We start from the raw sequence: 25,454 nt of genomic DNA, 5'->3' as shown, positions 1-25,454 counted from the left end.
GTTCCTTAAATTTAGGCATATGGTTTGTTTATGGAATATAGGAGACTGGCAAATACTACTCTTTCCATATTTTTACTTCCAATGGACATCCTCAATTTCAATTTAGATTCCCCACTGAAAATCACCATTTTTCAGAAATTATACTCCTTATTTTTATATGTTTTTGCAAAAATTATACGCTTTCTTCGATTAATTGCATTGATGAATGGTTTTCTTGGTGCGACTCTGCTCCGAAATTCGACTTTTTTATTTAAACCGGTACAGTTTGTGCTGTTAAACTTGTAAGAAAGTTTCAATTCAAAAGACCAGAAAGCTTCACCGCACTAATAGTCACTTCTTTTCTGATTTCTCGTAGAATAAAAGGGTGTTGGCGCCTATTTAAAATACATCTGTTTTGATTTCGGACCCTTTTACTGGTTCCTCCGCTATCTTAATATATGTATTTTAATATTGAATTGAATAGTGGATTAGCTACGTTTCGCATATTTTTCCAATTTCTCGAAAAAATTTTCCATCTTTATGCAAATTTATAACTAAATGTCTCATTTCATTCGTTAATTCACTTGATTTCTATTCCGTTTTTTAACTTTAAAGTTTTTTCACACAAAATATAGCACACTTCAAGAAAGAGAGCAAATACGACAGACTTCTTATCGGAAATTCCCAAATTTCGAAGTAACGGTACATACCCAGCTTTTCGGAGGATACCATGCTAGAAGAATACAAACTTACAAATTTCGAAATGATTGCCATAAACCAGCAAAAATTTTCTAAATTTTTGAAAACTTTTTGCACTCAGAGCAATGCTTTTAATATGGAGTATATTAATACAACTTTAAGTAAAATCTTTCAATTAAATATAACGGGTGATTTTTTTGAGGTTAGGATTTTCATGCATTAGTATTTGACAGATCACGTGGGATTTCAGACATGGTGTCAAAGAGAAAGATGCTCAGTATGCTTTGACATTTCATCATGAATAGACTTACTAACGAGCAACGCTTGCAAATCATTGAATTTTATTACCAAAATCAGTGTTCGGTTCGAAATGTGTTTTATCGACAAATTTTGTTCAGCGATGAGGCTCATTTCTGGTTGAATGGCTACGTAAATAAGCAAAATTGCCGCATTTGGGGTGAAGAGCAACCAGAAGCCGTTCAAGAACTGCCCATGCATCCCGAAAAATGCACTGTTTGGTGTGGTTTGTACGCTGGTGGAATCATTGGACCGTATTTTTTCAAAGATGCTGTTGGACGCAACGTTACGGTGAATGGCGATCGCTATCGTTCGATGCTAACAAACTTTTTGTTGCCAAAAATGGAAGAACTGAACTTGGTTGACATGTGGTTTCAACAAGATGGCGCTACATGCCACACAGCTCGCGATTCTATGGCCATTTTGAGGGAAAACTTCGGACAACAATTCATCTCAAGAAATGGACCCGTAAGTTGGCCACCAAGATCATGCGATTTAACGCCTTTAGACTATTTTTTGTGGGGCTACGTCAAGTCTAAAGTCTACAGAAATAAGCCAGCAACTATTCCAGCTTTGGAAGACAACATTTCCGAAGAAATTCGGGCTATTCCGGCCGAAATGCTCGAAAAAGTTGCCCAAAATTGGACTTTCCGAATGGACCACCTAAGACGCAGCCGCGGTCAACATTTAAATGAAATTATCTTCAAAAAGTAAATGTCATGAACCAATCTAACGTTTCAAATAAAGAACCGATGAGATTTTGCAAATTTTATGCGTTTTTTTTTAAAAAAAAGTTATCAAGCTCTTAAAAAATCACCTAGTAGTGTACGATTGGATTTTCCACACTGTATGTATTTTAGATTATGAGCTAAATTCTATGAGCTCAATCGAACGTTACGTCAGCTATATTTGAACACCTTTGCTATGATCTTTGTAAGTGGTCACTAGCAGCAAATAGTTGGACACGAGCAGTGGATATATACAAATACATATATACGTAATATATAGGTAGTTCTAACAAATGTGCACATAATAGCATATAAATAGCAGAGACACCTCGTCGCATGGTGAATTTAAAAGTCGTTGTATTCACAAGTGTCTTTGACACACTTCTGTGCATAATGTATGCACATATATACATTATACATATATCCTATATATAATATGAAGAAAATAAGTATAGAAAACTATAACAACAAATATAATTAGCAAGAAATCCTTGTGTGAACTGAGAATGCCAACGTGGATGCTCAGTGCATTTGGCTTGCCATTGACATTGAATTTTAAATTTGGTAATTCATTCAGTACGAAATCTCAGTGCAGTGGCTGAACGTGCATTTCGGGGACTGTGTACACATCAAAATAAGCGAAAAATTTTGCGGAAAAGTGTGAAAATCAAATAGAATAAACATCAGTTTGAATGTGAAATGAACTTGTCGCCTTTTACGCGAATAAAAAGTGATTGCTGATCTAATTGTATTCCAGAAGCCCAGTGCCACGGTAACAGCCTTTCAAATTCGGTCAGTTTCTTGGGCACTTAAGTGCACAACAACAACTGCACTGCCTTGCGTTATTATCAATTCTTATTTTTTCATAAATTTGCGACGTTGCATGAACGAAAACTAATGACCTCTGACGCAAATGTTGGCAATTAGAGCTCAATCGGCATTGCAATCAAATTGCCGTTAATGATTTCTTATTTGTTGTTTGTTTTTCGTTTATTAGTCGTTGCTGCTCGCGCACATTGTAGTTGCGTCGCTCCAATTAAGCCCTGACGATATTTGATGGATTGCGCACAAATTCTTGTCATCGTCAGCAATGTCAATTAAACCAACGAGCATATTGCTATTTATAAAAACCGTTATGGCGATGCGTATACGCCACCGCTCCCCGCCAGTATTTTGAGTGAATTTCTCTTTTCAAGTGATTAATTATGCAAATACAAATAAAACGATTGCGTAAATAAAGCATTATGGCGAGGGGTTTGGTGCGATGAGGGGTTTGAGCGCCACACATCGGCTAATGGTTACGCTGTGGGTGAAAATTGTAACAGAATATTGTGAAAATTACTACTTTTTTATTGTAAATGTATAATAAATACGTTTTGGCCGCTAATTATGCACATCCGGCAGGGAAGGCATGCAATTTCAGTGCGCCAAATTAAATTGCAAAGTTCGTGCTAAATATTAACAATTTTTGTACTAGTCGCATTTGTTTATAAGAACGGTGGTACATAGAATGGGCTTGAATCAATTATCAATCACATTTTAGGTAGGTAAGTTGGTGCGCCATATTTTGCAAAGCCGTCATACCCACCAAGCATTATGAATTCTATACCAAAAAGTCACTTAGTACAGCGCCCATCGTCTGGCCGAAATCGCAGCCGCGTCCCAATGCATGTGCCAGAGTGGGATCACAGAAACGCATACTATGTACTTTTGAAATTGCTTATGAGTATATGTTTGTGTATGCATGTACGTGTGCAGAGAATAAAAGTCGATGCTAAGCAAAAAGTAGATTTGAATGATTTATTCTAAAATTAAATCACGTGTCGTTGTGCATGATTTATTTCAATCAATTTAAATCAGAATAAATGGGAACCGTTCGCGCAGCTACCGCCCTACTGCCAGTCTGTGCACACGAGTTCCTCACCACCGGCGGTGTGCCCCTCCGTGCCCGGAATGACAGAATGATTATGAACGATTTGTTGATGGCCACGCCGGAAAGGCAGGGGCGAGATGTAATGATTTCGTGTGATGAATTCGTTTTAATATTTGATGTGCGGCGAAAATTCCAATTATATGTGGAATTTGAATGCAAATTTAGGCGTTAACTCGCAACTAAGCAAATAATTTACGCTTTGCCGACGGCGTTGCTGGGAATCTATTGATTCGGAATACTTGCGTTGGAAGTATATTTAGGTACTTTGGTTTTTGATTTGCAATTTAATTTCCGTAACACATACATAAGCATATATAAATACAAATCACGCATTATTGCAGCGCAGGAAAACAATAACTTATTTATTAGTCTTCTGAAGTGGAGGCATTAGCCTTCAAACGCAGTTATATAGTCAAACTTCTTTTCCTATTTGTTATATCTATTTCTTATCTGGCAAATTGAGATCCATCTCTAAATCCATGTCTAAATGCAGTGGGTCAGTAAATTTGGGTTATTCCGCAAATTGAAATTCAAAATTGTCATTTGAAGCCGGGTTTCAAAATATAGAGCGGCATCAGTGGATTAAGAGATTTAAAAAGAGGGCTTATCTCCGCCGCTTAATAGGTTTAAAGGCTTTGAGTACAGTTCTCACAAATGACTAAAGCTATTTCAAACGAACTTACCGAGAAGAAATATTTCTAACATCCTTTAACACAATGGAAAAGTGGATGAAATCACACTCTCCAAATAACATATGACTAAACAAAAGTTAGATGACATTGCCGCATTCACCATCGTGTATGTGTTTTCTCATTAAGGAAGATTGGTAAGAGTACTTCCTCTTCGGGTTCAATTAGCCCTGGCAGCGTCATTTTGATACACCATTGTAAGACCTTATCTTGATATTACATCCCATTGTTGTGTTCAAACCATTTGTTGCCCTCCATGAAAATACGTATCTCCGTTATGCTTTTTGTAGATAGACGTTCAAAGTTTGGTATCTGACGAATGGACACTCACAGAGAAAGTGAAGAATCGTTTCTTTGCTTCCATCGAGTTTGCAGGCATGTCCATTTTTGATGCACCTTCTCCAAATAGCCAATGCCCGTCATGGTAGCAGTAAGTCTGAATAATTTTTTCCTGGACCTATTTAATAATTCCTTAGTTTTTTCTTCGTCATATTTTGACCATATCTGCGTTTGGTTGCAGATTTCCATAACTCCTCCTATTCCAACCACCAATCTCTCTAATTCTTATACCAGAAAGTGTTGCCACTTTCCGTATGAAAATGTCTACGGTAACCCTGCACAGCCTGCCTTCTAAATTACCAGTGATCCATATGCCCCAGTTTATGTTGAGTAGCCTTTTGCGCGTGCAAGACGCTATGTAAGCTTTCCTAATACGTTTCTCAATGTGTATTTTCCAAATCTATCTCGACACGCAAATACTTGGCTATGATGCATAGAGAAATTTTAGTACTACCGAGTGAGGAAAAATTAAAATTGAGTTAGTTTGATTTTATTCGTGAATATCGTCAGTCCTTCTTTACTAGAGTTGACACCTAGTCCATTATTCGTGACCCATAGGTGTAAGCTCCGTAAGGCTCTTTCCATAATCTCACTGATTGTGGAAAGGGACAGTTGAGTTGGAGTAGTATACCGCCCAGTGCCGCTACAAATAGAAGTAGTGAAAGGACACCTCCTTGAGGAGTCCTCAGCTTACATAACTTGTTCGTGTCACTGAACCGTGTGATGCTGTAATAAATGAATACATCTACAAACCATGTCAGCTATGCCGTCCTGTATCAGAGACTTAATGATCATGCTTATCTCTATGTTCTTAAAGGCTCCTTCTATGTTCAGAAAGGCAGGCATTGTATTATATATTGCTTGAGGTGTTATGACTTCTCTATTACATTTACTACTTCGTCTAGGATAGTTTCTGTTGATCGACCTTTAATGTATACAATTTGTGAAGTCGATAAATAATCCGCGATGATTAACCTGGTGTGTATGTCCAATAGCCTCTCTAGGACCTTCAGCATGAAGGATGTGAGGATTATGGATCTAAAGTCTTCAGCACTGTAATATATCGTGACTTTTTTCCAACTTCTTGGCCTTATATATCATTTCAAGTCTTAGAACCATAGGGTCTTTTAGCTTCTGCAGGATTATGGGAGTAATCCCAACGAACCTTTTCTATTTTATTCTTGTTGACTATGAGACCGGACAGTTCTACTATACTCGCAGCAACTTCTGTCTATTGGATGGTTCCTCGGAGTCCCACCGGTCATCAATGACCAACTATCTATTTCCGTCGATAGTGTAAGATCCAGGATTTGCTCCCACCACGAAAATCTATCCGAAAATGGGAATATGGATGTTGGCGTATCGCCTACAGTACTTATACAAGTACTTTAACTGCTATATAGTATGTATTGTAAGAGTGGGCCCTGTAGGCAGATATCACACAAAAACTATTTCTCTTTTGTTCCACTTTTACCGCTGTGGTGTCTGCTGTACTGTGATTAAAACAAAGAAATATTTATGTATATCTTTATTGCTGCTGTTCAGCCCTTTTAATGGTGTCGTCTCTGACTCAGGGCTCCTGTATGATGCTGATGTCGATACCACCCTCATTCATGAAACTCACTTTTCCAGAGCTGCAGATTTATTTATACGCATCTTATATGATTGGTCAGCGTCTATTCTTTGATGATGACAGTATTGTAGACGACCTCTTCCTCCGTGTCGTCTTTGCAGCCGCTTTGTCGCCTAGAAATATCTTCATCCTGAAATGGTTTGCTGTTATATTCAGCTCGGGTATTCAACGACTTATTGTGGGAACGGTTCTTCTTGTGTGAGCTGCTTAGTTCAACGGTTTCCGTTAGAGGTTGCGATGGCTGCCTCATTGGATTCCGTTATGTAATGTTTGTCATTATCCTTATCGAAGCGTTGGTTTTCGAAGTTTAATTTGTTGGTTTATTTATGTTCCTGTGTTGTTTTATTTGCTATTATTCAGGTTTGATCCCTCGAGTTAGCCCAAAAAGGTTGGTTACTCGTCCGCAGAGTCCGGTATTTATAAAGAAGGCGTTTAGTATTTCCGACCTCTCTAGAGCATCGAAGGTGACCGTTCGCGATTAGTTATTCAATTACCGCTCGCTGGTCATTCAGCCATCAGCATGGCTGCCTCAACATCTTGGCTACGGAGTTGTTGGTGTGAGTATCCTCACACTGCCCACAATAGGGGTTAGGCATAAAGCCGAGGGATATATTGTATATCCATGTTCATGTCATCATATTATCGGAATTATGAGATTTCCCTCTTAGCTCGTAAGGGTAATGTGCGTTTCCATTGGGGATGCGCTTAATACTTGAGTCTCATTGTCATAGACATATACTACATACACATAAAAGTTAAGCTAAAGCTAGCAGGCAACCTGTTAATTTAAAATATTCGCGTGACGAAATTCAATGCGACTTCGTCACATCTCGTCTTCGATATTTAGTTTTAGTCATTACTAATCAAACAGTGACACAGTTTTATAAATACGAAACCCAGATGATGACACTATTTTAGTAAATGAGTTAACTGGAACTCATGAAAATAAATTCACTCGCGTCGTAAAGACTTAACCAGAATAAAGAAATAAGAATTTATAGCCGACCGGTATTTAAAGCGATTTCACTTTGTTTATGTACTGACTCACGTTTATACATAAATATATTTTTGTACAAATATATATCACGGTGCGGAAAATATTCATGCGGTTTGAATTTATTGTTACAAAATACCATAAATACATGATGATTGTGATGATTACTAATAGTTTAAATTTTAGTGCATCTTGTCCTTATATTCTTAGACTTTTAGTTGCATACTTATCTCTTTATCATAATTTAGGTACTTGGTATACGTATACTCCTTCACAACTAGTACTAATGTACAAGTCCAACTAATACGTCGATTACCTTTTTTCCGAACATGTAACAGATATTTATTTGAGTTTCTATTCTTTGGTATACCTATGCCATTGACGGATACAGAATATGTCAGTTTTACATTTTTTCAAAAGAGTTTATTTTAATATCGAAATTATATACTCGTAAACCGCTATTGTCTTACCAGTTTGATGCTTTACTACAGGGCCTATTTAATGAGATTGTTAGTATATTAGTATGGCCGTAAAGAGAGAGGTACAACGAAAGTCCATGTGAAGTTTTATCGTTCTCGAGCCCGTGTTTGGCAAAGCCAATTCCATTGTGGGAACCCAAACAAAGAACAGCGAACTTATGATAATGCAAAATAATTTATCTAACAATAACGTCAAGGTTGTCAGAATGTCCAGTTCATAGAACAGCCAATTAATCAATTTATTTTGCCATGTGGGATATCCTTAAATGCGATATTTCATTTATGTGTATGTACATTTGTATGCATAACTGTATTTCTGATGCGTCATATTTAATTTTTTTGTTTCTAAAGCGTTTCAGACTTTTTGTCAAAGCCATTGTTTTTGTATTTCTTAAGAAACTTTACAACCCTTATCATTTGACTGGTTGTACATTCGCTATCGAGTAGCAATAACAGGAAAGGTTAACTTCATTTCCAGCTTCGCAAATAAAAGTATTCCTTAGAAGAACTATTATCAGCTAGTTTGTATTGTATGGCAGCTAAATACTATAGTAACTCAATCTGAACAATTAATCTGGAGATTGGATAATATTCCATACCAAATTTGGTGAAGACATCTCGACGAATAAAAAAGTTTTCCATACAATTACTTCATTCCGATCATTCAGTTTATATGGTAGCTACATGCTACAAGGATCCGATATCCTCCGAATCGACAAATGAGGAACGTCTTGGCGAGATTTCATTTCGATATCTCAAAACGTAAAGAACAAGTTCACTTACATACAGACATACCGAAATGGCTAAATTGACTCAGCTGTCCACGCTGATGATTATTACATACTTTACAGGGTCACGTATGTTTCCTTTTGGTTATAAACATCGTGCCAAACTTAATACACCCTGTTAAGGCTACAAAAAACGCTGACGGTATTCCCATATAAGTATGTCTTTGAAACTAATTTAATTCTGTGTGTACGAAAGGAAATGTGTACAAAACTTCCCTTTAATCTACTCTAAAGCAGTTTTAAAAAACTAGGTTATTTTTTTGTCAAAGCTAAGCTGTAAATACATACATATATGAATCAACGAAATTTTCTTCGTAGGGAGATTTCATTCCGTGATCCTAAAGCTTAGGTTGTGTTCCTACGGTAGTTTATTCTTAATAATAAATTTTATATAAAAAATATAATATAATATATGTATATATAATATAAAAAAAAAACTAAAAATTTTCGTTAAGAGCAAATTTGTCCCTTTTTTCAACACTTGGGTTAGGTTAGGTTAAGAGATCGATCCTGACCGGGATCTCATTTGGATCGACAAAACGCTTTGAGCCTATCACAAATTTGTTAAAGCTGACAATGCCAGCTTCGGCTATATCTCTTGGTTCGCCGAAGGTAATAGTGCCAAACGAGTCTGATGATGAAGTAGCTCGATGCTTTTTCTAGTGAAAACAGACATTTCTTTACTAGCTTTGAGCACACAGTTAGCGAACTCAGAGGTAGTATTGCCACTCTGCTATCGGAGTGAAGCTCACCTCCCTAAACTTCTTAGCAGTACATCTTCCACTACTTTAACAACAGCCACTTTCGCCTGAAAAACACTACTGTGTTTCGGTAGCCTGTAGACCGGTTATACCGTTAGCTGCGAAGTCCACTTAAGTTGGAACTTTCAAGAGTAGTTCTACCCACAGAGCTAAAAACCTCGACATTTCAAGAATTGTAAAGTGCATTCTAATAGGTTAGGTCATGTTTTCTTCAAATAAGTTGATTTAAAGTTAAAATGGTTATCCAACAAAAGTGTTCATTCTATTGGAGGAATTTACGAGCCTTACCTTAGCAGTTTTGGGGGCCCTTCTTCCGTGTTACTCATGGTCCTTCTTATGTAATCCTTGAATTAAATGTAAGGGTGATTTTTTTGAGGTTAGGATTTTCATGCATTAGTATTTGACAGATCACGTGGGATTTCAGACATGGTGTCAAAGAGAAAGATGCTCAGTATGCTTTGACATTTCATCATGAATAGACTTACTAACGAGCAACGCTTGCAAATCATTGAATTTTATTACCAAAATCAGTGTTCCGTAATCCGCTTTTTTATCGACAAATTTTGTTCAGCGATGAGGCTCATTTCTGGTTGAATGGCTACGTAAATAAGAAAATTGCCGCATTTGGGGTGAAGAGCAACCAGAAGCCGTTCAAGAACTGCCCATGCATCCCGAAAAATGCACTGTTTGGTGTGGTTTGTACGCTGGTGAAATCATTGGACCGTATTTTTTCAAAGATGCTGTTGGACGCAACGTTACGGTGAATGGCGATCGCTATCGTTCGATGCTAACAAACTTTTTGTTGCCAAAAATGGAAGAACTGAACTTGGTTGACATGTGGTTTCAACAAGATGGCGCTACATGCCACACAGCTCGCGATTCTATGGCCATCTCAAGAAATGGACCCGTAAGTTGGCCACCAAGATCATGCGATTTAACGCCTTTAGACTATTTTTTGTGGGGCTACGTCAAGTCTAAAGTCTACAGAAATAAGCCAGCAACTATTCCAGCTTTGGAAGACAACATTTCCGAAGAAATTCGGGCTATTCCGGCCGAAATGCTCGAAAAAGTTGCCCAAAATTGGACTTTCCGAATGGACCACCTAAGACGCAGCCGCGGTCAAAGTAAATGTCATGAACCAATCTAACGTTTCAAATAAAGAACCGATGAGATTTTGCAAATTTTATGCGTTTTTTTTTTTTAAAAAGTTATCAAGCTCTTAAAAAATCACCTTTATGTGTCATACGTTTATTAACATATTTATGGCAAAACGAGGTGACATACATATGTCAACATTTCCAACAATAAGGAGGTATTGTATGTGTGCTGAAAAACTTTAGAAATAACACCGGTCAACAAAAACAAAATTTTTTTATGGGTTTCTGTTCTCATGCTTGGATTCTGATTCTAGACATTGAAAAACACTTAAATATTAATTTTTAGCTCTTAAAGTTTGCTTTGGGCTGATCTACATCGATAAGTATATTAAGTATATACTCATATGAGCATAAAAGAAATAAAAAATTTTAACTTTTAAACAATAATTTCTTTTTATTTTAAATATATATTTTTTTTTAACACACATATTTAAAAAAAACGACTCTTGTATCTAAAAAAAAGTTTTCTAATTATAATCTATAGTGAAATTGTAGAAAAAATATTATATAAAAATCAGTCATTTCATGCTTAAAAATCGAAAAATTGCTCTAATTTCTACGAAAGCAAACTTTAACCGGAAAAAAAAATTTCCCCTTATTTTTGTCATAGGAGAAACTCAAATTTAACATGTAGATGTCAGACCCAAAAATCGTGTTGACCGGTGTAATTATTATTCATATTTTTTATGAGTTGTGTGATTTTGTACTGAATTGAGTTATATCTGCTCATCCTTGCCATCAGAAATACTTTGATGAACAATTAAAACCACAACAATGAAAACAATGGCAAATTTGCATGAATTGAGCTTCCATTTTCTTCCACATTCCCCAAATTCTACGTATTTATTCTGCCCTCAGGCCTCAAAAAATGGCTTGAAAATTTAGCGACTATGAAGAGGAAACCGCCGAGATCAACAACTATTTTGAGGTAAAAGAGCAATTGTGTAAAATGGTAACGAAAAGTTGAAAAATCACTGCAAAAAAATCAGCGCTACAAAACAGAAGGTGGAGAATTGGTTGAATGCTGTGTCATGTATGGCATAAGTATATGGTATAAATATGTGTATAGTATGTATTAGGTTCACTTTTTTGTGTTCTGTGCTTTCGTACTAGTATTAGCATTATCTTCATACTCATGATATCATACTCATTATATGCGAGATCGTCATTTGAACTTTCGGAAAAAGATTTTATCTCATTATACTCGTACCTTAAAAAGGTATATAAAGTTTACCGAGATGTTTGGAACACTCAAAAGAAACGTCGGAGACCCTATAAAGTGCATACATATGTATGTACATATGTATATAAAAAATCATAGTTAAGTATACAACCAGTATATGTATGTATGTATATCTTTATTTTCACTTAAGTAATTGTCATATATGTACATACATACATACATTTGTATAAATTGCATTAGTGGGATAGCTATCCCGAACATCTTACATACATATATACATATATGCATATGTACATATGTCTTCTTCTTCTTAATTGGCGTAGACACCGCTTACGCGATTATAGCCGAGTTAACAACCTCGCGCCAGTCGTTTCTTCTTTTCGCTACGTGGCGCCAATTGGATATTCCAAGCGAAGCCAGGTCCTTCTCCACTTGGTCCTTCCAACGGAGTGGAGGTCTTCCACTTCCTCTGCTTCCCCCGGCACGTACTGCGTCGAATACTCTAAGAGCTGGAGGGTTTTCATCCATTCGATCGACATGATCGAGCCAGCGTAGCCGCTGTATCCTGAATTGCTGAACTACGTCAATGTCGTCGTATATCTCGTACAGCTCATCGTTCCAACGACTGCGATATTCGCCGTGGCCAACGCGCAAAGGACCATAAATCTTTCGCAGAATTTTTCTCTCGAAACTCACAACGTCGAATCATCTGTTGACATCGTTCAGGCCTCTGCACCATATAGCAGGACGGGAATTATGAGAGACTTATAGAGTTTGGTTTTTGTCTGTCGAGAGAGGACTTTGCTTCTCAATTGCCTACTCAGTCCGAAGTAGCACCTGTTGGCAAGAGTTATCCTGCGTTGGATTTCTAGGCTGACATTGTTGGTGGTGTTTACGCTGGTTCCAAGATAGACGAAATTATCTACAACTTCAAAGTTATGACTGTCAACAGTGACGTGAGTGCCAAGTCGCGAGTGCGACGACTGTTTGTTTGATGACAGGAGATATTTCGTCTTGCCCTCGTTCACTGCCAGACCCATTCGTTTTGCTTCCTTGTCCAGCCTGGAGAAAGCAGAACTAACGGCGCGGGTGTTGAGGCCGATGATATCAATATCATCGGCATACGCCAGCAGCTGTACACTCTTATAAAAGATTGTACCTGCTCGATTAAGTTCTGCAGCTCGAACTATTTTCTCCAGCAGCAGATTGAAGAAATCGCACGATAGGGAGTCGCCTTGTCTGAAACCTCGTTCGGTATTGAACGGCTCGGAGAGGTCCTTCCCGATCCTGACGGAGCTTTTTGTGCTGCTGAACGTCAGCTTACGCAGCCCTATTAGTTTTGCAGAAATACGAAGTTCAGACATAGAGGCATAAAGGCAACTGTTTTTCGAGCTGTCGAAAGCAGCTTTGAAATCGACGAAGAGGTGTGTGTGTCGATTCTCCTTTCACGGGTCTTTCCAAGATTTGGCGCATGGTGAATATCTGGTCGGTTGTTGATTTGTCAGGTCTAAAGCCACACTGATATGGTAAAATCAGTTTTTTGACGGTCTGCTTTAATCTTTCACACAGTACGCTCGATAGAACTGTACACGATGTTGAGAATGCTTATCCCACGGTAGTTGGCGCAGATTGTGGGGTCTCCTTTTTTATGGATTGGGCATAGCACACTTAAATTCCAGTCTTGCTTGCATGCTTTCGTCCGACATATTCTAAAAGAAGCTGATGCATGCTCCTTATCAGTTCTTCGCCGCCGTGTTTGAATAGCTCGGCCGGCAATCCATCGGCCCCTGCCGCTTTGTTGTTCTTCAGGCGGGTGATTGCTATTCGAACTTCTTCATGGTCGGGTAATGGACCGTCTGCTCCATCGTCATCGATTGGGGAATCGGGATCGCCTTCTCCCGGTGTTGTGCTTTCACTGCCATTCAGCAGGCTGGAGAAGTGTTTCCCGCCATAATTTAAGTATGCTCTGGGCATCGATTACTAGATCACCTCTGGGGGTTCTACAAAACAATGTTCCGATCTTGAAACCTTCTGTAAGCCGCCGCTTATTTTTCGTAGAATTTTCGAGCATTACCCCTGTCGGCCAGCTTATCAAGCTGTTTGTACTCACGCATTTCGGCCTCTTTTCTTCTTCTGTCTGCAAATGCGTCTCGCTTCCCTTTTCAAATCTCGGCATCTATCCCATCCCGCACGTGTTGTGGTCGATCGTAACGTTGCGAGGTAGGCAGCCTGTTTTCTCTCCGCTGCGACACGGCACTCCTCGTCGTACCAGCTGTTCCTTTGCACTTTCCGAAAACCAATGGTCGGTTGCAGCTGCGCAAGGAGTTTGAAATGCCGTTCCACAGTTCCCTTATACCGAATTGTTGATGAGTGCTCTCAGAGAGCAGGAGTGCAAGCCGAGTAGAAAAACGTTCGGCTGTCTGTTGTGATTGCAGCTTCGACGTCGAACCTTCCTTGTGTTTGTTGGCGTGCGTTTTTTGCTGCACAGAGGCGGGTGTGAATTTTGGCTGCAACAATATAGTGGTCCGAGTCGATGTTAGGACCTCGGATCGCACGCACGTCTAAAACACTGAAGACATGTCTTCCGTCTATCACAACATGATCGATTTGGTTGGTGATTTTTCGATCCGGAGACAGCAAGGTGGCTTGATGAATTTTCTTATGCTGTATCTTATCTAGTACTACAGATAACCATATTTCGGCCCCGGCGAAGTCGATCAGCCTCAACCCATTGGGGATTTTTCATCATGGAGGCTGAATTTACCGACCATTGTGCCAAAGAAACCTTTTTTGTCCGCCCTGGCGTTAAAGTCGCCAAGCACGATTTTGACATAGTGGCGGGGGCATCTCTCATAAATGCGCTCCAAGCACTCATAGAAGGCATCTTTGGTCACATCGTCCTTCTCGTCCGTCAGGACGTGGGCGCAAATCAGCGATATATTGAAGAACTTCGTTTTGATGCGGATTGCGGCTAGACGTAAAATCCACCGAGGTGAATGACAGTACCCGGCGACGGAGTCTCTCTCCATCCACGAATCCCACACCAAATTTGCGCTCCTTTATATGGGCACTGTAATAACTTGCCTCAGTCCTTGTCCCGTCCATCGCATTTCTTGGACGGCGGTAATGTCAACCTTTATTCTTACAAGGGCACCAACCAGCTGAACTGCGGCACCTTCCCAATTAAGGGACCGGACTTTCCAGGTGCATGCCCTCAAATCGTAGTCCTTAATTCGTTTGCCATGGTCGTCATCAAAAGGGGGGTCACCCATCCGAGGCTTGTTTTTTCATTGGGGGTGTTTTTTTGTGGCGGGTCCAAACCCAGCGCACAACCCTATGCAGGGGATGTTTCGCCTTCTCACGTTAGCTCGCCTTCAAACGGATGTTCTTAGGCTACCCAGAGGATACTTGGTCAAAGACCGGAAGTCGTGAGCTGCTTGAGTCATATGCAAAAGAATCGTTTCTAGCCACTCCCAAGTGAATGGCGATCAGAGAACTTTCCTCACTTGCGTGAACTTCTACACATGACTCCATCCTCCGTACATATGTATGTATATATAAAAAAAGGTGCGTGGAGTCCCTACGCGCGGAAGAAGTTATACTTCTTAGCGTTGTTCAGAAATGCATTACATTTTCTATGAAAGAAAACTTAAATTCACATTTTATAATTTTATTATGCACATTTTATAAAGCAAAGTCTAAAAGAAGGAATTTTAATTCGGAAAGAAGTTCTGTCTCTTCGTTGCGGAAGGGAATATGCAGCGTAACCATATATCTTTTGTACTCCATCAACACGCGTTGAGAGCCCAGCAGTTATCTGTGAATTGACGATCGTTGATTCATCAGTAGTTATAGATGCTCCCGCAGAGATTGATGAAACAGCAGACGTTGAGATTCGAACCAGTGTTCACATCGTGACATTTAGGCGCTTTACCACCAACACACCATTGACTCTTAGGTTGCGCTGACTTAAGTATGATTTGGTTATGCAGAAAAGGTTGCGTTACATTCATATGGATGGAGCGAGGTTGCGCAACCTTTCGTTACATTTATATGGAAGGTTGCGCAACCAGAATCTATCGCAACCTTTTCCGGCGTCGTATAAGAAGTATAACTTCGAAAATTAATCGCAAAATGTGTTGGTAAGCGCATAACTCAAAAACGCCTGGACCAATTTTGCCAATTCTTTTTTTAAAATGTTCGTTGGGGCTCAAGGATGGTTTTTATCCGAATAATTGCCGGAAACCCCCTAAAAACAGCCCTTTTCTTTTTCCCATACAAACGAATGATTGTTTGTTTATTAGTAAGGCTAAGGGAACGACTGAACCAATCTTGATGAAATTTTCAGAGAATGTTCTGTGTGGATCGGGGAAAGTTTAGAAATAAAGAAACCTGTATGCTTTTTGCACGCAGTACCCCCGCGGGAAGCAGAGGAAGAGGAAGACCTCCACTCCGTTGGAAGGACCCAGTGGAGAAGGAATATCCAATTGGCGCCACGTAGCGAAGAGAAGAAACGACTGGCGCGCTGTTGTTGACTCGGCTATAACCGAGTAAGCGGTTTCTACGCCAGTAAAGAAGAAGAAGAGTATGCTTTTCGTGAAGAAAAGTCGGAAAATTGGACGATTCTAAAAAGTTAGTGTTTTCCATACACATTTTTTGTTAATTTTTTTTTTTTGTTTTGTTTTTGAATTATTTGAATCGTTCAAGTTTGTCGTTTGCTTCAAAATTTTTTTAAAATTATTCAGTGAAAATGTTATGTGTGTTGCACACAAAGTGATCAATTACAGATTGAAATTTATAATATCGGTCGGTGTTCTTTTTGGCATCAACATACATTAGCAGCGCAAGGCACTTGACCGAGTACTCCCAAGATGCGATGACATACGTGCGGTATTATGGATCGCGGTCAATCAGCAAGCGATAGTCACAATGTCACATCCAGACTTTTCAAGCAACAGCTTCGATGGACTTTATGTAGAAGCAACGTATATACGTATATGGTGCTATTAGATGCTAGATGTACTCTGTTGAGTGGCAAAACAGAGGTTTGCCCCACGTACACATTCCTTTTTGGTTACCCCAGATCAAATTGATGAAATCATTCAATCATGCGGGATTTCCTGATGCAGAGAAAGATCCCGTATTATACGAAGTAATGAAAACCATTATGGTTGCGGATACCACAGTCCCACTTCGATTTGTATGCCTGACAATAAATGCACCAAACACTATCCACGTGCTTTTCTTTCGGAAACACAAACTAGAAATGATGGATATCCACTTTATCGGCGTTGCTCACTAGACGACAATGGCAGAACATTCAGCTTTCAATTTAGAAGAGTGAATATCGAAGTATTTTATTGTCTAATTCATATTAAAAGCGCATATCAATGTTGAGTATTGCAGTTTGGTGTAATCAATAAAATACGTTTGTAAATACGTCACCAAAGGAAGCAACATGGCGGTTATTGGTCTTGAACGATACGGTCGATACGTGAACTGCACTAAAGCGCTTTGCAGCGCTTTCCGACTGTTGTGCGTCTCGCAGTTAATTTGGAGAATGGCCAAAGAGTGTATTTCAACCCAGGGAATACAGTGCAGCCAATGGAAACACCGCCAGCAAAAAAATTAACATTTACGAGTTTTTGCTCAACTTTCGTCAGTGATCCGTTTGCGAGGACATTCGGAAATACCTCGATATTATGCATGGAATGCATCGTTGAAGAAATAATTACGCAGAAAGCAAGGCAAACCAGTAAATGGACATCCAGGTGTGTTATCAACTAATGCATTAGGACGAATTTACACAATCCACCCGAAAAACGACGATTGTTTCTACCTTCGGTTGCTATTGATAAATGTACGCGGTTCAACTTCATTTGAGTCATTGCGTACTGTGAATGATACGGTGTGTGCAACTTTTTGAGAAGCAAGCCAGCAATTACAATTGCTGGAAAATGATAATCACTGGAATGCAAATGAAGTTCGCACACTTTTCACGATAAGCATTTCGACATATCAGCCTTCAAATCCGCGTCTATTATGGGATACGAACAAACATGACATTGCCGAAGACATTTTACATCTAAAAATTGAATATGGATAAATTCCGGTTGATAATTCCGGTGGTTTGATATCAATTCCATCTGCCGTTTATCGATTCACGAAAGATGAACTCATCAAGAATGTTTATCCGAACATTGGCCAAATTATCTTAACTACGATTCCTTGAGTCCACGTGCAATGATAGCTGCCCAAAATACCGATGTTGATGACTTAAGTAAACTGGAAGATTCAAAGTCAAATTCCGGGAGAATTGTTTGGTATGCCACCGCATCATTTGCATCTCAAAGTTGGATCTGTCGTTATTATGCTTCGCAATCTATAAGCGCCGAAACTGTGTAATGGAACCCGACCTATTGTGACGCAGCTATCGAATACAAGGGGGCAGAACGCTTGATTCTACGAATTTGTTTGAGTTCTCACGATTTGCCATTTCAGTTCAAACAGATTCCGTTTCCAGTAAAAATTGCATTTGAGATGACAATCAATAGGACACAAGGATAATCGCTAGAAGTGTATGGCATAAATTTTGAGCTACTATGTTTTGCACACGGCCAAAAATACGTGGCGTGCTCATGAGTTGGCAAACTATCTTCTCTGTACATTTACGCAGCGGAACAGAAACCAAAAAATGTTGTTTATCAAGCTGCGTTGCATTGAAAATAAAAGACATGATAAATTTAACTTTCTTCTCATTTCAAAACACATAATTTCAAGCAGGACAATGGCTGCGAGGTCAGCTAGTATAAAATAAAAATACTTGTGTGACGCACTTGTTTAATATACAAGGTAGTTTATTAAGAAAATCTTTCGATATATATAAACACTATTTTTCTCAAAGTTAAATGGTTATTTATTTCGGAGGTCCATGAAGGTAATCGAATTGAGCGGGATCGAATGTGGCGGTAACTGCAGCGCGCGGAATGGGTGTCGCAAAACGTATGTATATAAAACGAGTATGTTGAACCTGCTCCGGGGGCCATCCTTTATGTTGAGTGGGTTGATGTAGAAGTGTGATGAGTTGTGGTGGTGTCATCGGATGTGGTGTATTGTGCAGTGTTTTCTTAGGAGGCGCCAGTTTTTCCGGGTAGAGTGGGTGGGTGCTTAACTCATTTAAACAAATCACACTGATATATATGCGAACTAGTATCTCAGTTTTTGAGATATTGATTTGAAATTTCGCAAACTTGCTATTCTCACAAAGAAACTGCTCATTTGTCATTTGGAATCGCTGATTATTATTATCCAACGCCTCGACACAATCTGCGAAGAAATTGTTCAGATCGGACTACTATAGCAAATACGAGTAGCTGTTGTTCAAACTGACCATTCAAGTTAAAGATCAGTTTATACTCTTTTATGGTATAAGAAATGCCCCTGGTATTATACATTTCTTCGGTGCTACCAAAGTTAACATTTTTTCTTTTTTTTATGTAATTTGTGAAAAATATGAAATATGGTTCAAGAGACTAAGTTTCTGAATAAAATTATTACATACATATACGAAACATTTGTAAACGAGTATTCATACCTGTGCATGACACATTTGGTTACGCGACATTGCATTTTCGTATGCCACTATTCCAACGGGGCATTTTGTTCCGTTTGGTGTCCGTACAGAATTGTCAAAATGAGTGTAGCAATAGGTGGAACCTTGTGATAGACAATTGTCATTAGCAAGCGTCTGTCTGGCTTTCCACCGTATTGCGGTGAGAATGTGTGCCTAACGGTATTCCGCCCATCGACATTTTCAATGCATGTCAAAGCTATTTGTCACATGGCATCAATGAACGTCAAAATCGACGAATAGCAGTGCCAAGAGTATAGACAAACACACTCGGATATACACATCCACACATACATCGTATGAATGTATGTATGTAAGTACTTGCCTCGCCGCCAATCTACTTTTCAACCTCAATTTCAACGTCACTGTGTGAGAGAACTTTTCTCTGACGGTTTTACACTGCTACGACTGCGGAAGAGGTATATGTGTGTCATCAAAAAATGTAAGAAAAAACGTAAAATGTTTGAAAATAGTCGGAACGTACTAAATCAACAATTACAAGAACACTTGCGATAAGCACAAAACGTAACGAAATTAATTTGTACACGCATACCCATACACACAAATCTACACAAATATCTGATACGCACCGAGCCTCTAGCACATTAGAGTCAAAATAAAGTGATAAGCAGAGGGGACGACATACACACATGCCGCAAATACCAATTGGCTTTCGGCTCAAACATAGGTTGTGCGCCGCAAATCACCCGATCGCAGCAGCAGCGCGGACCTCAAATGAACTTCCGCAATTATTTACAATCCCATTATATTAGGTACGAACTTCGTGGCCGCCCCACGCCGACCCTTCCCTTTGCCTGTGAAATGTGTTGGCCGACATGTTGCAGCATTGCCGGGTCTATGGCCCGACCCTTTCGACGTTCTGCCGTTCAATTATGTATCGTTGCGGTTGTTTTGGCTGATTATTTGCTGTTGGCTCTTAACTTCTCATCGCCGTCTTCCGTAGCAGTTGCTGTTCTCATACTTCGTTTCATTTCTTTTTTAGTCATTGTCACAAATTAGTTCGAACTGGCGGTGGCAGAAAGCAGACGGCTGGCAGCTGTTTGCCCTCACTGCGCAGTGTTCGCACTCGTGGTGCTTACCTTCGTCGAATCGCCCTCGTGGGACTGACGAAAGTACCACAACGCGCTCATCGCAATATACAAACTTACACAAAAAACCCACAGTGTTGTATTTGTTTACCTGCTAAATTGTTGTTGCTTCTTTATGACCATTTTTTTATTATCACTACCGTTTACTCAAGTGGGCTATCGCGTCAGTGTCGACGGCTTCCCCTGTCTCTCCATCTGTTTGCCCCATTCAAACGGTTGTGGTGCACACTTGTTGGCTGATTAGAGACCGTTCCTTCGCTTGCCACAGTCTGCTGGTTGACTGCAGGCAGTGCGCTGCATACGGTGGATTTCCGTACCTATACGAACCGCCGACGTTTAAAGGGTCGCACTTTCACCCGCCTGCGAATTCGTAATCAGACATTCATCAATTGTAATCGTATAAATGTTGCATGTGGCACGGCACACTTTTCTCCCGTTTATGGTTTTTTAAATATAGCACAATGTTAAGTTGGAGAGAACCGACTGCATGCGATTTAATGATTGCCACAGACAGGTTTGCACCAAAAATGGTTTATTGTCAATTTTGTGGCAAAGTTGCGACGGTGAGGTATTGTTGTCGTAAGCTTGCCATTGGCCTTCTTTTACTATAAAACTAGATGAACAGTCCACGAGTTGGTCCCACTACGTTATACATATATGTATATCCGAATACTATATTAAATATTTTATTGTAATAATAAAGATTCTTTTTTTTCGGAAAAAGTAGAAACAGTTATTGCGTGTATAAGAATTCCGGCGATTGAACTTGAAGTCTAAATTTGAAAATTATTGATAAAATTTTTTGACCAAAGGGAATAAAATAGTTTTCTAAAAATAAAGCTATAATTGACAATTTTTGCTTTTGAGACTTATTTATAGACATGGTGAATGTTAAACCAATAGACTCTCTGAAAGTTAACGCAGATTCTGACGGTGGTAGCGAAATTGCTCCGTTAAACTTTCAGTGATAGTGACGCTTGAAAATAGTTCCAATGACCCAAACTCAAAGAGGTTTTCAAAACGAAAGGACTGATGATACCCCGGTGTTGAATCCACCAGGGCGAATTTTTTAAAGCGCTGAGTTCTAGACGGATATCAAAGGTTATTATCAATGCAAAAAGGACTGTTTAGAGGTCTTTGTTTCGGAAATTTCAAGCTTAACTCTTTAGGAGTTTATAGCATAAAATAAGGAAAGCAGTAAATTTCATATACCATATATACATATAAAGATGTAAACTAAAAATATACAAATGATCGATTTTTGGATTTTATTTTGCATTTCGTAAGATTTAGAAAAGTGTTGTAAAATGGCTCTAAGTATTTATAACTGTATTAAGCAACATTATAGATTATACAAAGAAACTTTGATTCATTGAACCCGTTAACTTTGGGATTTCCACGGTAAACCAATATTTTTTATTAAGCGGTTAAGTTAATTTGATTTTCATTTTCTCTACGAATTTGTACAGCAGACCCAATAAAAATGTTGCTCTCTCACTCTCCAACAGAATCCAAGAAAATGTTTCGAAGGTTCTTAGAATTCACAAACCGGTACAAGATTGTACGCGGCATGCTCTCTTATGGAACGCTATGGCCTTGCGGTTGTCTTATCGAACAAACCATAATCGAAAAACGGTCATTCCGAAATTACGACTGGATGAAATGTCTCAAGTAAGTGCATACGAGTACTTATACCATATGCTGTCGCCACAGACATGCAACTAAGTAGTTATCAAATCATTGTAATCTCTCATATACTCAATTTTGCTTCCCAACAGGTTTAGTTTATTCGGTGGCCTTTTCATGGGACCTACAATTTATATGTGGATACGGCTGGCCGGCGTCATGTGGCCCCGCACAGACATTAAGTCATCACTTTGCAAAGCCATTACTGAGCAGGCGGCCTATGATCCGTTTGCGATAAGCACGTTTCTCTTTGTTATGAGCCTTCTGGATGGCCGCACGTACGAACAAGCCAAGCAGGAGGTAAGAATTGAAATCTCACCCAGATGATTCATAGGCACACACAACCACACTCAAGGCATACCAAATTTCGTTCGTTGCTACAGTGGGTATAAGGCAAAACGGGTGTTCAGGTAGACACACATCACAAATGTACATGCAAGTGCACCTATAGTTCTTAAGTGTTAATATACCATATGTACATATGTACCATACATACTTACGTACATATGTTTCTTGTAGCCTCTCTAATGAGACTTAAGTGTTGCTTTCTTTCGTTCATATAGTATATGGATTTGTTTTTTGTTTATTTTTCAAGTAACGTCAAGTTGCGTGCGTCTATCCGAAAGTTGGTTTGGTTAGGTATTTGCCTTGTAAAGCAGTGACAAGCATTTGGCACCTCGTCACATCCCCTTTGCCGGTAAAGATTAAAACACTTATTGGCTCCTTTGCTTCTAATTCGTAAACTAGGCAATTCACTTGTACAGGGGGTCGTTCGGTCGTCGTCGATCAAATCAAGTATACTTGTGCGAGTCGTCCATTTACAGTTATACACGTTGATGCCAAAGAGAGCCAAGACTAGTTGAGGCTTCATTTATGTTTAGGTAATTGGAAGAGAATGATGGTGAATTGACGTACTGAGTGATCAGAGGCATAGAATTTAAACTTCGAAGACAAATCGTGTCTATTTACTTATGAATACTATAAATGGAAGTGTTCAGTATGCATCCCGTATATTCTAAAAATATCAAAATAATCTCTATTTTACCTTAGTGATTACAAAAGACAGACCGAAAAGAAAACGAGAAAGGCGTAAACTTCGGTTGCATCGAATTGTGAAGGTTAGAATTTCTTCGGAAATTACACCATTGCCGTAGACAATAAATCATGCAAAGTTTTTGAAATTTTTATCAAATTAAAAATTTCTCCGTTACTTTAGTTTGTATGACAGTTATGAGTTATAGTGATCCAAGTCTCTAGAAGAAAAAAGGATATCTGCCAAATTTCCGATTGAGATCTCAAAATATGAGAAAATAATTCGTGTTTATACAACCAGACAACAAAATTAAATCGACTCAGCTTATCATTGATAAAGATATATTTTATAGGATCCTGACATTTCCTTTTGGGTATTACAAAACTTTGTCGCAAAGTTAATGTATCCTGTTCAGGATATAATAAGCTGAAAGATTAAAAGTAATACACTTTTTTGCAAGTTAAACTTCCAATATAGATGCCCGCAAAGGCGGTACACCAAATATGACGGTATTTCCACTTTTCAACATAATTTTTTCGAGCAATCGCCTTTTTCTTCAAGGGCATCAGTCTATCTGATTGCCTAAATTTAAAACCAACGAGCATTTTCTTGTTGTATGAGAAGTATTTTTCATCAGTAAATTAAGTTTCGTTTCTATTTTTTTGATTTATTAAATAAACGATACCTGAACTTCTAAATGTCTATCGACAATCCTTAGTCTCTAATTTCAATAATCCTTAGTGTGCTAATTTCAATTTATACGAGTAATTGGAATTTTTTACGTATGTGATATTCTATCTCTAAGATAGATAAGAGAAGTATTGGGTGGATTTCAAATGAGTTTGCTGCTTCCAGACAAAGTATGTGCTTTGAAAACCAAAGAAATAGATTTTTTTTTAGTGTTTGATAGATATGTTCAAAGGACTTTTGGATAATAACAGCGTCGTCCAACGTTTGAAGCTCAAAGGTAAATTTGATCACTGGCAGTGCCATTAGGGGGAAGAAGCTAAAGTCAAAAGACAACAAGTTACCGACTACTGCATTGGAAACGTTGAAAAATTGCGATGTAGCCCTATACCCAAAGATGCATAGTTTTCGTCGCATATTCTACACACTTCCTGCGCGAGCTCTTAACGCTCTTTTTCAAAACTTCGCCGCATGTAATCGTGGATGAGGACGAACATGCTTCACGATAGATTGATCGGCCTGGCGTTGCTGCTCATTGGAAGGTCGATTTGAAATCTTTTCATCATGATATCAAACTATATAAAGACTACTATACTTATTTAAAATAATATAATCATCATATTTCAAGTAAATAAAAACAGTAAGAAACAATGACATCTTTAGGGACATTTGTTTTAAAACCACGCTAGGATTAAAATTTTCAATTGTTTAAAAGATGAATAACGTTCCAGTTATTTTATTGTAATTCAATTTCTAATATATTACTTATTCTCCCGTTGCAGGTGAGTGACAAATTCTTCGAGGCCTATCGAGTGGGCGTAATTTATTGGCCCTGTGTGCAAACAGTGAATTTTGCCTTCATACCGCCTCGCAACCAGGTTGTCTTCACGTCTTTCTTTAGCATGTGCTGGACGACGTTTCTGACATATATTAAGTATTTGCAAGGACAAGCCATAGAATTTGAACACCCTGATATTCACATTCACTTCACACATTAGCTTAGCGAGAAAAGTGGAAATTTTAGCTGTTAACTTAAAATAAAATAAAGTTGAAATATTTATTCTCCTGCTTGGATATTCAATTTTATTAATTAATTGTTGTTGAATAGAGTTTTACAATCTTATCGGTAGAGTGCAACATGAGTTCCATTTGAATGTTGGAAAGACTATTGCATGTACATATAAACTAACAATGCAATTTCTTAGACAATACTACAGGACTTACACACTTATACATATCTATATAAAAATTATAATGTTGAGCTCGAACTCTGCTTTTCCTTACATATTTGCCGTGGTGCCAAGAAAACCTTGTCGAAAATATTATGGAAACTTGAACAATTGGCTTGAGGGGGTTGAATGAAACATCCCTTTTCCTCAAACATACAAACCTGATACCGTTATTCGCTTATACATACATACATTTATATCTTACTTCTATTTCGGCTTTGTTTTTCTTTTCAAAGTGTGTCGAAAATCATTAGTAACTGAATTACGTGCAGGGATATATGGGCAAAGGCAATCAAAATAGCAACAACAATGGTGAAAATTGGTTTAAGCTTGATATATCAATGCTACCTCCGGTACAGTATCTACGCGACCGAAGAGCTAACCGAAATTAGGGCGAATCATGCTCACGTTGACGCGTGTT

General features: G+C 38.7%; 1 protein-coding gene across 1 annotated transcript; it reads left to right on the top strand.

The window, feature by feature from the left end:
* Positions 1 to 2,273: 2,273 nt before the first annotated feature.
* LOC105226631 (mpv17-like protein 2) lies at positions 2,274 to 24,878 on the top strand. Its single transcript, XM_011205605.4, has 4 exons — positions 2,274 to 2,495; positions 21,907 to 22,069; positions 22,177 to 22,384; positions 24,587 to 24,878. Exons 2-4 carry the CDS (start codon positions 21,918 to 21,920, stop codon positions 24,800 to 24,802), a joined length of 576 nt encoding a protein of 191 aa, XP_011203907.2. The 5' UTR covers positions 2,274 to 2,495; positions 21,907 to 21,917; the 3' UTR covers positions 24,803 to 24,878.
* The last annotated feature ends 576 nt before the right edge of the window (positions 24,879 to 25,454 follow it).

The sequence above is a fragment of the Bactrocera dorsalis genome, chromosome 2, assembly GCF_023373825.1.
Source record: "Bactrocera dorsalis isolate Fly_Bdor chromosome 2, ASM2337382v1, whole genome shotgun sequence".
Lineage (NCBI taxonomy): Eukaryota > Metazoa > Arthropoda > Insecta > Diptera > Tephritidae > Bactrocera > Bactrocera dorsalis.
This window is presented reverse-complemented; position numbering and strand designations above follow the sequence as displayed.

Bases quoted from the DNA above. Each gene is read 5' to 3' on its own strand.
- LOC105226631 (XM_011205605.4), top strand. From the start codon at position 21,918: ATGTTTCGAAGGTTCTTAGAATTCACAAACCGGTACAAGATTGTACGC. The intron at 22,070-22,176 runs GTAAGTGCATAC...GCTTCCCAACAG, and splicing joins GACTGGATGAAATGTCTCAA to GTTTAGTTTATTCGGTGGCC. The intron at 22,385-24,586 runs GTAAGAATTGAA...CTCCCGTTGCAG, and splicing joins ACGAACAAGCCAAGCAGGAG to GTGAGTGACAAATTCTTCGA.